Source organism: Oryza sativa, chromosome 3 (assembly GCF_034140825.1).
Source record: "Oryza sativa Japonica Group chromosome 3, ASM3414082v1".
NCBI lineage: Eukaryota > Viridiplantae > Streptophyta > Magnoliopsida > Poales > Poaceae > Oryza > Oryza sativa.
The window spans coordinates 3,465,878-3,480,429 of NC_089037.1; the positions used below are offsets into that span (position 1 = coordinate 3,465,878).

The 14,552-nt window shown below is 40.0% G+C and overlaps 1 protein-coding gene and 2 long non-coding RNA genes across 3 annotated transcripts; 2 read left to right on the forward strand and 1 right to left on the reverse strand.

Moving 5' to 3' along the window:
- Positions 1-7,598: 7,598 nt before the first annotated feature.
- On the forward strand, positions 7,599-11,152 carry LOC107280489 (uncharacterized). The gene is made up of 2 exons (XR_010740170.1): positions 7,599-8,053; positions 10,708-11,152. It is a non-coding gene; the product is annotated as an uncharacterized lncRNA (long non-coding RNA).
- A 950-nt stretch (positions 11,153-12,102) lies between these two features.
- Positions 12,103-13,011, reverse strand: LOC4331723 (uncharacterized). Its single transcript, XM_015774512.3, has 3 exons — positions 12,901-13,011; positions 12,660-12,830; positions 12,103-12,587 (listed from the first exon to the last, which is right to left on the reverse strand). Exons 1-3 carry the CDS (start codon positions 12,958-12,960, stop codon positions 12,351-12,353), a joined length of 468 nt encoding a protein of 155 aa, XP_015629998.1. The 5' UTR covers positions 12,961-13,011; the 3' UTR covers positions 12,103-12,350.
- Positions 13,012-13,597: 586 nt separating this feature from the next.
- On the forward strand, positions 13,598-14,311 carry LOC4331724 (uncharacterized). The gene is made up of 4 exons (XR_010740118.1): positions 13,598-13,770; positions 13,871-13,937; positions 14,014-14,076; positions 14,165-14,311. It is a non-coding gene; the product is annotated as an uncharacterized lncRNA (long non-coding RNA).
- The last annotated feature ends 241 nt before the right edge of the window (positions 14,312-14,552 follow it).

Genomic DNA, 14,552 nt, shown 5'->3' on the forward strand with positions numbered 1-14,552 from the left:
GAGCGAACTTACTTGGTGCATGCATATGCATGACTATATGAATGGTGAAGCAAGCTAGCCCGGCCGCTGTCGTCAGTCCATGTTGCTCTATCAGACTTGCTGGCTGCCTTGCCGAGCAAGTTTAATAATATAGTCTACTGCTCGCTCCAAATCATCTATAGCCAATGTAATAGCCAATTTATACAATAGTTGCTTACTATACTATTAATACTTGGTCCCACCTGTCATATACATATTACGTTTTGGAGTCCATGCTGCAGCTAGCTATAGATCTGTAGCCCACTTCTCTTCTCTCTTCCTTTATCTTTTTAAAATATGTTTATAAATAGCTTAGAGCCTGCTATTGTATCTGCTCTAAATTAGTCCTTATGACTTCCGAGAAAGTGGCGGTGATTTTGATTATATTAGTATTGGTTTGGTTTCATGGGCAGGTTTATTTTACGCGCATCGATCGATCGATGAGTCACCTGCTGCAGACTCATCACCAATTCACCACCGACTCAATTGATCGATCGATCTAAAAAAACTGAATTAGCTAGCCTGCTACGTTGCACATATCGAGATCTTAATCAAACGCAGAGAGAGTGGATTTTAAACTCTCTACGTTGCACATATCGAGATCTTAATCTAACGCAGAGAGAGTGGATTTTAAACTCTCTGGAAGATGTCCTTTCGTTGTTTTATTGTACTCAAATAGTTATAAAAAAATAGTAGAAAAATAGAAGAAGTGTTAACATGTTATCACTCTACAACATACAAGTTAAAATTTAACTTTTGCAAGTTATAAAAAGATAAATTAAACTATATCTGGTTAAGTCAAATATATTTTTTTCATTGCAACATGTTGAAGTTACTGTGCAGGTTGCAAAGTGATCTATCATATATTAATCTATTTTATTAAAAAAATTAACTATTTAAGTGATATGTAAATAACATGGGGACGTCCCTTGAGAGTTTAGAAAATTTTTCCCATTTGACGCATGCTATAGTTGCTTGTTTAGTTACTACCTAGCTCGATCTCGTCTCACATGTCCTGACGGTCAAATGCTATGTCTTGAGTACATATATATGTTGACCTTTATATATTTCAATGTTGACCAAGTCTAACTATAGTTAAGTCAAATTGTGTAAGATGTAGCAGGCATGTTTTGCTATATGTAAGAACAATTAATATATATTATATATGCATGCACGTTACATGCCAGACAACCTCATGTTGTATTGTTTTCATCTCATAAGAGGATATATTATATAGATCTCACCATCCCCTCGTTTTATGTATGTCACTTAAATAGTTATAAAAAATTATAAAAATTAATAAAATAGGTTAATATAAAATATATCACTTCACAAACATAAAAGTTAAAATTCAAACTACTACAAGTTTAATAAAGATAACAAATATAACCGTGAATGAATGATAACTTTCAGTTTTTTTTTTGCAACTTGTAAAAGTTGAATTTGGTTTCGCATGTTTGTAGAGTGATGTATATTATATTTAATCTATGTTGTTAACTTTTTTTTTATTTTTTTATAACTATTTAGATGACATGTAAGAGGATATCCTCTTGAGAGATGAAAATCCATATCCTTTTGTTCTTCTCCTTGCTGTTACATTCTGTTTGCAATCACTTTGTAAATTGTTTTTTAAATAAATATATAAATACGTATCAAAGTATATATATATATATATATATATATATATATATATATATATATATATATATATATATATATATATATATATATATATATATATATATATATATATATATATATATATATATATATATATATATATATATATATATATATATATATATATATATATATATATATTACGTCCTACACAATACATATATGTACTTTCATTCATTGTAGTCTAACAATTTAATAATTATTAGTGTTCAAAGTTGAAACGGTCAACTAATATAAATGCATATATAGATCATCATCAAATACCAAAATTAATTGAATTAATCCAAATAAAACTATATATCTTTATCATCTGGCGAAAACTACTTTACACAATTTAATTACAATTGTCTGACTATTTTCTCTCCTATATACTCCCTCCGTTTTTTAATATATGATCCGTTAATTTTTTAAGATAGATTGATCATTTGTTTTATTAAAAAATTATGTAATTATTATTTATTTTATCGTGATTTGATTTATCATCCGATGTTCTTTATATTTGTACAAAATTATTAAATAAGATGAATAGTTAAGTGTATATCAAGAAGCCAATGGAGTCTTATATTTAAAAACAGAGATACTACTTGCATGCATGATATGCTCTAATTATTGACTACTACACTGATTATGAATAATATGAACTATATATACATCATTCGACTTCTTCCAACGTACACTCCATCTTTACATATATGGAAGCTCCTAATTACTGCATATATCATTAAAAACCAAATAATGAATGAAACAATCTCTACAGATCATCTAGTATATATTTACATGCATACATGTCGACATCTACATACAACTAAACAGAGAAGCAGCCGGTGTCAGATCGCCGCATGCAGCAGATGGCGATCGAGTAGTATAATTAAGCTAGCTAGCCGCTGCCGTGGCATGGTGCGCCGTTGCCGCCGGTCTCGCCTTGTTTGCACCCATTGCCTACCGGCGTGGTTGGGGTGCTGGTCTTCAGTATCTGCATGACGAACATCTCGCCGCCACCGCCTCCGCCACCGCCGGCGGCGGCGACGACGTCGCCCTTCAACGGCCTCGCCGCGAGGAGCACGCCGCAGCACTGCAGCAACACGGCCGCCACCATCACCGCCCTCACCATCGTCTTCGCCGACGCTGACGCCATTAATTATATGATTTCTTGATGAATTCTTAATTAAGCTAGCTAGCTAGGTGCTCGGCAATGGTGTAAAGCTCAGTGAGACGACGAGTGAATTGAATATAGCAGACAGAAAGTGCGTTTGCTGTACGTCGAATGGGTAGCTAGCTTGATTAAAGAAAAGAGTAATAGCTTGTTTAATTTGTTGGAGGAAATCAGACAACCTGGGCTTCCTTTTATAGTAGTACAGTTCATATATGTTCGTGACTTGACCACACGTTGAACTGCATGTACTAGTAAAAATCTTAACAGATGAACGGGTCTAATCGTACGAGTTTACCAGTAGTACTACTAATTAATTAACAACATAACATGCCACTGTACGCGGTTTTCAGCGCAGTCCATGTCCAAGGTTGAACACGAATAGCTAGTTAGGTTCAAGAAGACGTGCAGCAGCAGTTGTAGTGCTGCTACGCGTGAGTATTACTATGGAAGCTAAGGGGATGTTTGGTTGATGCCTAACTTTGCCATAACTAAGTTTAGGCTAGTTGTGGCATAGTGGCACAAATATGGCTTAGAAATAGTTGGCCACAAGTGTGGCATGCTTAGCTCTAAATTTGAGAGCATGACACGTGGGTCCCAAAGTGTGGCATAACATAATTGCGGCAGCGAACCAAACACATGCCTAAAAAACTATGGTATGACTAAAGTGTGGCGTGACAAAATATGGCAACGAACCAAACAGCTCCTAAGGCAAAGTTAATCAGTCATGTATATACAGTTACACTCCTACAAAGACCTAGTAGCCCCTCCGTCCCAAAATTAATGTAGTTTTACATTATTTATATTCAACGTTTGACTGTTCGTCTTATCTGAAAAAAAAAGTTTATGATTAGTACTTTTATTTTTATTAGGTGATAAAATATGAATATTACTTTATGTGTGACTAAATTTTTTAAATAAGACAGATAGTCAACCGTTGGACATGAATCTCCACGGTTGCATTTATTTTGAGATAGAGGTAGTGTGTGTATGATACTCCTTCCGTTTCAAGTTATAAGATATTTTGACTTTGGTCAAAGTCAAATTATTTTAAGTTTAACTGAGTTTCTAGATAAATATAGTAATATTTATAATACTAAATTAGTTGCATCGAATCAATAATTGAATATATTTCATAATAAATTTGTCTTAAGTTAAAAATGTTACTACTACTTTTCTCTACAAACTTGATCAGAGTTAAAGCAGTTTAATTTTGATCAAAGTTAAAACATACGAAGTACTAGTCATGTGCCTATGTAGGACCGTACGGACGTTCTGATTAATCCGTGTGTAACTCGACCTTGACCCCGATCGATCGAGCGTCCATGCCCTTGAATTGACACATTCGTTTGGACCGACCGACCAGTGAATCTTCCTCGATCGTAACGGCCGGGTTCGACCAGTTAATTAATTAGTTCCCTCTGAAACAAGCAACTTAACTCGATCGATCAGTAGCTACTACTAGTAAGCTCGTACATACACACGCACACGCACGTACTATACGCCTCGCCGAAAGACCGGACCGTTACTTACACACATACGAGTATACGACGAGTTGTGTAGACGTTTTCATGATACGATTGCGTGGGTTTCAAGAAAAGAATGATATACGAGTTGTGTACATACGCACGGCTCGGTATCGCCCATCGATCGATCGAACGCGATTTGGTCGGCTCTGTTCAGCTACGTACTACCTTCGTACACATAAAAAAATCGTTTAGGACAACGTTTAAGTCAAACCTTAGGAATATAAATCATGAATAACTCTCAAGTTGTTGAGTTTGAAAATATAAAAATTATATGAATAGATTTGTCTTGAAAAATAATACATATATCACTTTTTAATAAATATTTTTATAGAAAAAAGAAGTCAAATTTATGTTTTGAAGACCGTGTCGCTATTCTAAACGTCTTTCTTTACGAGTATGAGGGATTACTAATTCAGCGGTTTAATTAAGTTGATGCCTGCCGCTAGCTAGTCGCGGCGCGTGGACGACTGGTTGAATTCATGTGTAAATGCTGCAGTTTTCGCCGAATTCTGCGTGCGTGCGCGCGCGCGCGCGTGGTGCAGGGATCAGACTGATGCTGCGCATGCGTTAGAGCAGGCCGTGGCACAAGGCTCTGCGTCTGCTCGGCCAGGCCGGTCGTCCAGTGCGGATAGGGAACTGGGCTGAGAATTTGGGGCCGCGGCTGGGGGATTTTTTTAAGGGAAAATTGAAACCATCTCATTATAATTTAAATTACCCTTTTTTTTTAAGGACGAGGAGATGGGGGCATGAGGGGCAGATCCAGCACGAAGGCGACAGGGTTTCGAGCCTCCACTATTAGGTGAAAACGCCCCCACGAAGACTTTACTAAAATTTTTTACCATATGTAAATGGGAGGGGGAACGGTAACTCTATCTAGTTTGCTCAGACTCTAGTGCTATTTCTTTCTGGATCCGCCACTGAACACATGACTGGTTTCTTTTCATAGGTACCTGCCTAAAATCTAGACTTTTTAAATATGTGTATACCTAGCTCTTTAATTGATTTAGGTAGTCAAACTAGTTGATCAATCCAATACGGTTATGAAACATCTCCAAAATGATAAAGAATGTGTTAGCTTTCTCCCCCTCATCCTTTTCTCCTCGCTTTCTCCCTCTGCTAGGGGACGGCGTTCCCGCACAGTGTCGCTTTGCAAGGGAGACGGTGACAGCAGGAGACAACAGCGACAACATATCCGGATGTGCGAGGCGGACTCATGCACGCGACAATGGATCCGTGAGGGCAAGGCGAATGGCGGGTCCCCTCCTATTGGCCTCATCGTCCTCAACAACCGTGTGCACAAGGCAGGCTCGACTGACAAGCCATCGAGCCTTCCTCCCTCACTCCTCTCTCGCCGTCGAGCCGCCCTAGCAATGGCGCCCTCCCTCCCTTGGATGTAGAGAGGGCGGGGATAGAGAGAAGGGAAATGAGCATCTATGACGTGGGGCCCATGATTAGCCAATTTGGCCAATGAGGGGAGAACTTTGGCAGGTGGATTATCTTGGTCATCTGGATGGAGAGGTGTTAGAGGAGGATTTTTTTTTTCTAAAATTATTAAAATTTGGTTTACAAAATCAATTGAAAAGACTGTTAAAAACGCTCGAACTCGTATATTAGCCACGTTCAACTGCATGCATTGGAAACTAAAAAAAATTAAGGAACAAGTCTATTTTCTATTCCATTCGTAAGCAGGCACTACTAGTAAATAATTTGTTTTTTTCCCCCGGTCCAGCCGTGTAAGTACACGGTCCATGTCCTTGAACGATTTATTAGGTTATTTAGCCCACTCCGAAAGTTAATGGGCTGGCTGTGAACCTCCGCAAGGCAAGTCACGTCTCACGTGTAAGCTGGACTGTTGGATATGGTTAAAACATTTCGGCCTACCAACGATGGTAAACATTTAAATCAATGAGCCGTAAGCCCTTGCTACATAGGAGTACTCCGTAACATGGTGATTAACAAATTGTATTTGAAAAATGCATTCTTATTCTCTCTAGAGTGATAGTCTCAGTGTTTTTTTTTTATTTCAAGACAATATATACCAATACATACTCACTCCGTCCCATAAAAAACTAACATCTATTCATATTTGTGATAATAGAATATGTCATATCCATTACCAATATCGTTAATTACATGCACTACTGATTAATACTAAGCAGCAAAGACAGAAATTTTATTGTATTAACTGAAAAAAAAAATCTACGTACGGAAAACAATTAAAAACCGGCCGGAATCAGCTTGATCGATCGAGGTCGTCGTGTTCGCGACAAAGAAAATTAATTAAAACTAAGTAACAAGCTAAGCTAGCTAGCTACCGGCGGCCGGGAGTACTGCCGATGCATGGTGGGCTGGGGCTGCTGGGAGGGGTCGGGCCTTCCTTGCACGTATTGCCCGTAGGCGTCGTTGTGGCGCCACCGCCGGTGGTCTTCAGGATCTCCGGCGTGACGACGAACATCTCCTCCCCGCCGCCGCCGCCGGCTGCGGCCAACGGCCTCGCCGCGAGGAGCACGCCGCAGCACTGCATCAGCACGGCCGCCACCACCAACGCCCTCACCAACTTCGCCGACGCCGACGATGCCATGTTTGTGAGATCTCTGATCTTGAACTTTAGCTAGCTAGCTATATTAAGCTGTAAGATCGATCAAGCTGATTGTTATGAAACTATTAGGAATATAGAGATCCACAATTAATCTCAGGCCTATACAATGTAATCAGCTAGAGTATTCCTAATAGAGTACTAGTGCCGATCGATCGATGAGTAAGTGATGATCTGAATGTAGCAGCCAATTAATTAAGTACGTGGACGTACTGTCTTAATTGAACGACATGGGACAGGATGGGTTTCCTTTTATAGATAACTCGATCGTACAGGTATACGTACGTTGGCCACACGTTCAACTGCATATGGAGTATGCAGAAAAATCAGAAAAACAAACAAAGGACCGGGTCTATTGTCTATTCGTAAGTATTTACTATGACTAATGAGAGTTTTTACTGTCCTTGAAAGGGGGCGGTACCAAATCTGAACCGTCGATCTAGCTTCATCGGACGGCTGAGATTGGATGGTACCGCGTGGTACCGCACGCGCAGATTGGGGCGGTACCGCTGGGGTAAAACCGTATTTTCGCGTAACGAGGTAGGGGTCCGTGATTTCCTGCCGGGATCAGACCGGGGCTTCTCTTCCCTTTCTCTCTGAGCGCCATCTCTTTCCTTTTCTCCCTGTTTTGTTCTGATTCTCGACGATTTCTTGGCCCACGCATAGGGATTTCCCCCTCTAGAACCAGCGCAGGGGAAGGAAAGATGGGTCCGGTCGATCGGCGCATGCGTCGTGCCTTTGCTGCCGCCGGCGCAGGGGATGGGGGGATGGCGCTCAGATCTGGAACGAGCGCGCCTCCATCCGCTCGTCCGGTCGATCGGCGCGTGCCGTTGTTTCCGCCGGCGCAATGATCCCCTTGGAGCAATGGAGGTGGTAGGCGGAGGGAAGGATGGGTGTGGTGTTCAGAACCAAGCACCGGCGGGGAGATGCGGCTGCATAAGGTGCTGCGGGTGTCGTGGCGTAGGAAAACGGAGAAGAACCGGAAGATCAATGTGCTACACTGCGAAGAGTTGAGTCCCTGCGAAGGTAGAGGTGTTGCGGGCGTATTTCCTTTCGCGCAGATGGAAAAAGCTAAGCCGGGTAAGGTAACATCAAGCACTTGTTCTTCCTTTCAGTTTGAAAGAAATGTTGCAATTGACTGGAGCTTGGAAAATAGAGATAGTAGTTTTGAATACATGGCTGATAATTGATTGGAAATAACCTAGATGGAAAAACAGTGTTGCATAATATAAAAGTTTAGATAGATACACTTAGATGGAAATACAGTGTTTCAAAGATGCCACTAATTGGCTTCAAAGCTTCATTGTAACTTCAGATGTGGACGAATTTTCTGAATGTAGACGTCTGATGTCGTCGTGGACAGCAAGCACTATATTTAGAGTAGTGTTGATTAGGTTGGCGGCGACCTTTAGTCTGAAAACTTCATTCGGTTCCTGAAGTCAAGAGGGAGTGAAAAATATGTGTAAGAGATGTGTAACACTAATAAAATGTGAGTCATAGTAGCTTAGTACTTTTCGGAGCAGTACCATATTTAAGAAGTCGCTCGTTAATTCCTTTCCATCCCAGGTCTCCATGAACTTCAAAGCATTTAACCCACATGACCAACTAACCATAGAAATTGAGAATGTCAGTTAGCAATAATTGTTAGTTAAAAGCGTATTGATGATATTTCACCTGTCTTTCTGTTGAGGTACACTCTTTGGGCACAGTGGCCATTTTGCAACATTTGTGTCAGTCCAGGATGTTGGAACAGGACGTTCTTTCACCGTGTAATCAATATACTTGGCCACGCCATTGATCTGTTATGTGTTAAAATTACTTAGAACATATGTTATTATAGCATATAGGAACTGTTATTGCGATGGAGCTTACTAGGTTTTTAATATCTTCGCTTGCATTGTACCATTGTGGCTGCATCTGCATTGAGTCAAGAATTTGAATTTCTTGGCATCTTGCATTAATAACAATTACGTACCAATGCGATTTGTCCCTATTTATTGGTAGGAAGACCTTCAGGAAATAGCATAAGTTAAAGTAGTTTTTGGAAAGGCATAAAAATAAATGATGACCTGATTTAGTACCATATCATGGACCATGTATCTTTGGGCAAACGTTGATCTGGATTCAATGTATCTTTTACTTGGCTTTCCTCTTGTCTTACCAACGGCACACCAAACCTGGACTTGCGTTTCTTTCTCAATTAGAGCAGAACCGTACTGCCTGGTGTGGCCTTGTTGATTGTCGTTTATGAGTTCTGTGTAAGCTTCAATGACCTGTTGCAAAATAAAAAAAAATATAGAAATGTATGGGAAAGGTAGAAATTATTATAACAGATAAAAATAATCTTAACGAGGTGTTCAACCATTTTGATTTTGATGAACTATCAAGCGGCGTTACAAGTGGCAGTAGATGTGCACGTGATAGCTCTATGTCTTGTATACTGGCAAGAACCTTAGTTTTTTCTGACTGGAGGATGTAATTGATTGTTATTTTATCTTTCAATGTCAAACCAAGGTTCGCTGATCCTGAATTGGATATTTGAATTTTGGGCTCGAATGTTTTTTTGTTATGTTTGTAGAATATGAAATCACTTTGAGTTTGATATGATGGCTTGACTGTCCTTCCGAACTGACCTCTTAGTCTTTCTGCAATGGTTTTGTTATTGTCATCTGTCTCAGTTGCTTCATCCCCAGTGATTATGAACGGAGCTTCCTCTGTTCCATTACCATCAATCTCTTTGGCTAAATTTGTCTCATCCTAGAGAAGAAGACATAAAAAATTGAATGCTCGAACAATAGTTTTGTAAATTAGTTCAGTACAACTCACCGTATTATCTTCATGCATCTCTTCAGTATGGTAGGCATCCTTTCATTGCCTAAATCGAATGTTCGATTATCCTCGACTTTGTTGACATCAGCTTCTTGTTTGGGTCTAAATGCATCGGCTTGTATAGGGACTGACTTCCTTTTTTTGGACAGGGTGTTTTTGATGTCCTGTAAGAGTTGCAGTTCATTTAGCTATATATTATGAACAAAAGCTATATATTATGCAGTTCATTTAGCCAGTGCTGCTTTATGCTTACCTCGATGGCTAGTGTGTTTTTCCGGCATATTTGTTCCACGGAAAGTAACTTGTTTGTCAATTTGTTCTCCATGAACTGAATGGACCTTTCTAACTGTTGGAGCATGTCAACAAGTACTTTGATGTGACCTGAATGCTACAAGAAAGAAGCAGTTGGTTATGACATTATGTGTAGGAAGTAATTTTTTGTTGATAATGTGCACTCAAAAAAACTGAGCTAAGAATGTATTACCTCTACGGCTGCAATTTTTGCTGGAGATTTGATTTTCGTTTCATGGTCATCCTCACACTGATTTAGCTCTCTGTCATCATCTTTTTCCTTCTCATTGTCAGTACCGTACGGCATGTGATCATTAGCATATGCAAAAGATTGTTGTGCATCTATTTCTTCGTTGTCAGAAAGTATGGGATAGTCATTTTCTAGTTCCTCAAAGGCAGTGTCTTCCTCAATTCTCTGTTCATTGATATAAAAGTCATTTTCTCTGTCTTCAAAGCCATGCGTGTCATGCTCATACCTCTGTTCATCATTCAAAAAGTCTGGATGTTCTATCTGTTCAATAATCTGTATAACATATGGCAGCAATTAGCATATGATCTACTACTGCAACTAGTATTTCTGTATGTGCAGTAACTTACCAATCCCCCCCCTTCAGCTGTTCTGCAGTCATATTTGTTTCTCAACCTGACATTGGCTGCATTCCAGAATGAAATCAGGGGAATCTGACGTCCATTGTAATTGATGTTGCAGAACTCAGAGTTTACTGCCTTCACATGTTCCCAATACCAACACTGAATGCAATGTAAAAAATAAGCATTTTGAGTACAATAAGAAAATAAATTCAGCATGTGATAGGTTTGTATAGTACCTGCAGTAATGGAAGATTGCCTTCAATATTTTTTAGTCCTCCCTTGAATTCCTTCAAGCAATCGCAGAGATGTTCCCTTGTTAAGCTTGCCCAATTGATAGTGTGAATTTTTGTTACATCTCTCAGTAAAGGTAGATAGCTGGAGCTGACATGGGCCTTTGTAGTAGGACAAAGGATGTACCCAATGGTGAAAAACATCATCCTTCTAATGAAATCTTCCTCGTTGATTTCAGATTGTTTCGATTCTTCTAAAATTGCTTCTTGCAATGATATGAGTGAAATATTCTTGCTCTCGCCATCCTTGTGCCTAGAATAAATCTTGTAATCCTCCGTGATCAATGGCGGCAGTTTGGAAATCACCGGTCCTTCGGCTGGAATATCCAATATACACTGGACATCCCAAAGTGTGATCGGTAAACTCTTGTCTTGGATCAATATTGTTTGGCTTTTGACGTCGTACCGATCAGCTAACCAAATACAAATTACCCGGTTGATGTTAATCTCTGGCATTGCTAACAAGCCTCCAAATCCAATTTTTTCCATGGCCGCTGTCTGGAGTGGATTCAAACTTCTCACCATTGTTACAAATTTATGTGGGGAGCTAGCAATGGTCAGTTCCCTTGGTTTCTAAGAATGAGAAAAGTGCATGCAAGTAAATCACCGTACAAGAAGTGAAGAGCAAAAAGTATGTTGAGAAGAAGCAAATAAATTTTAAAATAACATACATACCACGGAGAGAATAGGTAGTTTCCTACCATGACGCCCTCTTTTGCCAGGGTTGCGGCGACGAGCAGTGGAAGTGTTGTTGTCTGCCATAGAAATGTTTAGAACAGATATGTGCGTAGGAAATTTGAACTGAAACTCTCTACTTATATGTGTGTAGCAAAAAAACGAGTTAATGACACCGGAATAATCTTGTATTGAACTTAAGTACAGGTTTTGTGTCGTTTGATTTTTAAATGTACACATCTCACTGTGCATCGGCATATATTATACGTCAATCCACTGTGTCAGGTGCATGCAGCCGTGTAGCAATCAATGCCATTATAGTCTATTCTGTTTCCAAAGCGAATATGGGCTGCTTTTGTTGCATGGCCTCCTCGGTACACCACACATAAAACTGATATACATGCGTGCATTCCACTCGGTATAATAAAGCAGTCAAGAACGGCACTGCAGTCAAGTATGAAAGCAGTCAACAAAACTATGCATTTACACGGTTTAAGTATGAATGCAGTTCCGTCGAAAAATTAACATTAGGGTGTGTAGGATAATTTTGATGGAAAAGTTGGAAGTTTAAAGAAAATATTACATCCAATGTAATCACTTGTTGTACATGAGATCACTAATTTTCACTAACATAATGACAATTACTACAAACGATCCCATTAACCACGCACGAGTATCGTCGAGCTCTTTTTTCTTTTTCATTAATTTTTTTTATACGCCAATTCTAGTTCAGAGATATGGTCAGCCGTATCTAACTCTAACTTCATTTTTTCTTCCTCGGCCTTTGTATTCCGAACGAAACAACACCAGTCATATTGTTTCGAACCGGTTAGCTTGGTAGCACGTTCCACTGCATGCCACATCTGCTCAAGTGTCTTCTGAACTCTTGGGTGCCATGGTTCGTCGACCCAAAAAAATTTATCGCACTGATCCTCTTCCTGAAACGAATAACAGTTCGTAAAAACCAACCGAATGAATTTTCTTTTGTTTTCAAGGACTTTTGAGCTCACCTCCAGCGGACAACCTAAGAACCTTCTTCCTGTGTCAGGTCCTTCCCAAGCTGTCCTCCGTTTCGGCGTGAGGCCATGCCTGCAAGTTAGTCTGGTGCCAAGCTCCTCTCCACAATACTCCGAATCTTCAATGTACATCGGGACATCCATGCACAGACCATGGCGATATTCCTACAAACACGAGATCGGTGAAGAAAAAAAAATTGAAAAATCGTTGAAAGGTACTTGTATTTTCATTAAACTTAACAGCGCCGTCCGCCATTGCAGCTTCGTTGTTCTGTACCTTCTTGCTTGTTACCATGGCTGTTATCTGTGGAGTGAGGATGAGGTTGATGGATGCACTAGTGTGACCAGCAACTAGCTACAACCGAAGCAGCATATATGGACGAGTACTAAATGAGGTAGTTGGTTGGTTCGCTAGTCCAACCATCAATACAAGAATTTACTACTATCCGACCTGGCATTATAAAAAAATGAAATTATAATTAACGGAATTGACAAAAAAATCATATAAAATGAAATTATAATTAACTAGAGACGTCGAGACTAGGAGCGGTGGTTCGGACCATGCCGGGTGTCCTATGCGCAACACATAGAGACTCTGCAGGTGTTTTCCTAAGTCTATTACTTGTCATCGGACTATAAAATCAACTGTTCAGTACTGGTACACGAAAGTTACGCGTTACTATACGTGTCGAGATGTACAAAAGTGTGTATAACATGCCCAGATGTACAAGATTTGTGTCACGTTACTAAATTGAGACAGCAGTACTTAATTCCTGCATGCGCACACGGTTACCAATACGCACTTACACAGTCCACCAAACAATTACTAATACTTATCCATCCACCCACTCCCCTGTGCATTAACCATGGAAGGTGAGCAGCCAACTCAGTTCGTCCCCTTATTTCTTCAACCATTCTCCTCCTACTGCTTCCTCTTTCTTCTTCTTCTTCTGCTCTTTCTTCTTCCTTTGGCACTGGAGGCGGCCAGGCTGTCCTCGGCACTGCAGGCGCTGCGGCCGGTTGCACGGCTGCAGGCGAGCTCGCGGTGGGACGGCCAGCTCCGAGCAGTGCAGTGTGCCGACTAGAGTCGCCGAGGTGAGCTGTGGTAAGAGCCGATTTCGGAGACGACACCATATATCAGGTTCTGCTTCCTCCCATTATATTCCATTTTTGATGCGTATCGTGATGCCTATCTTGTCACTTAGAGTGAAACACAAGTAGCAATGGGGGACGGAAATGAGGTCATTGACATTTCATCAGATAGTGACGATGGTGATGCCTATCTTCCGATTTTATCCTTTTTTCGTAGCATTACACCTACTAACAAGTTTGGATTAAACACGAGCAGAACAAGTACAAATTGAGATAAACAAGATTTATCAAAGCGTGCGCCGTTCAACTATTACAACAGGTGTTTATTAATTCTCATTAATTTCAGTTTTAGCTTTCAATGATTACAAAAGTCATATGAACTTGTGTATGTGAACTCTAAAAAACAGGACAATATGGACCTCGTACTTTCTCTGGATTCGACAAGTACTGCTGGTATGGAAATGATGTCACATTAACAAAAAGTATGCATCTTCAAATTGCTCACGTTGCCGCAGTAAATTTGCCGCTGTCAAGAGAACCCTTATGACCAATGCGAAAATGGTATGTAAAATGACTTTGTTGCTTCATGTAGTTTGTACTATGGCTAATCAACTTTTCTTGCAGACCTTTGCAGTCCAGTTTAGCGAGCGGTACATAAACAAGTACATTGGGAGTCCAATTGATGATCTGATGGTGTCTATGGCTGGAACAACACAGTCATATCAAATGAGGCTGAAGAGGTCCAAGGACAGTAGGGCAATGCTGACCACTGGATGGAACCAACTGATTGATGCA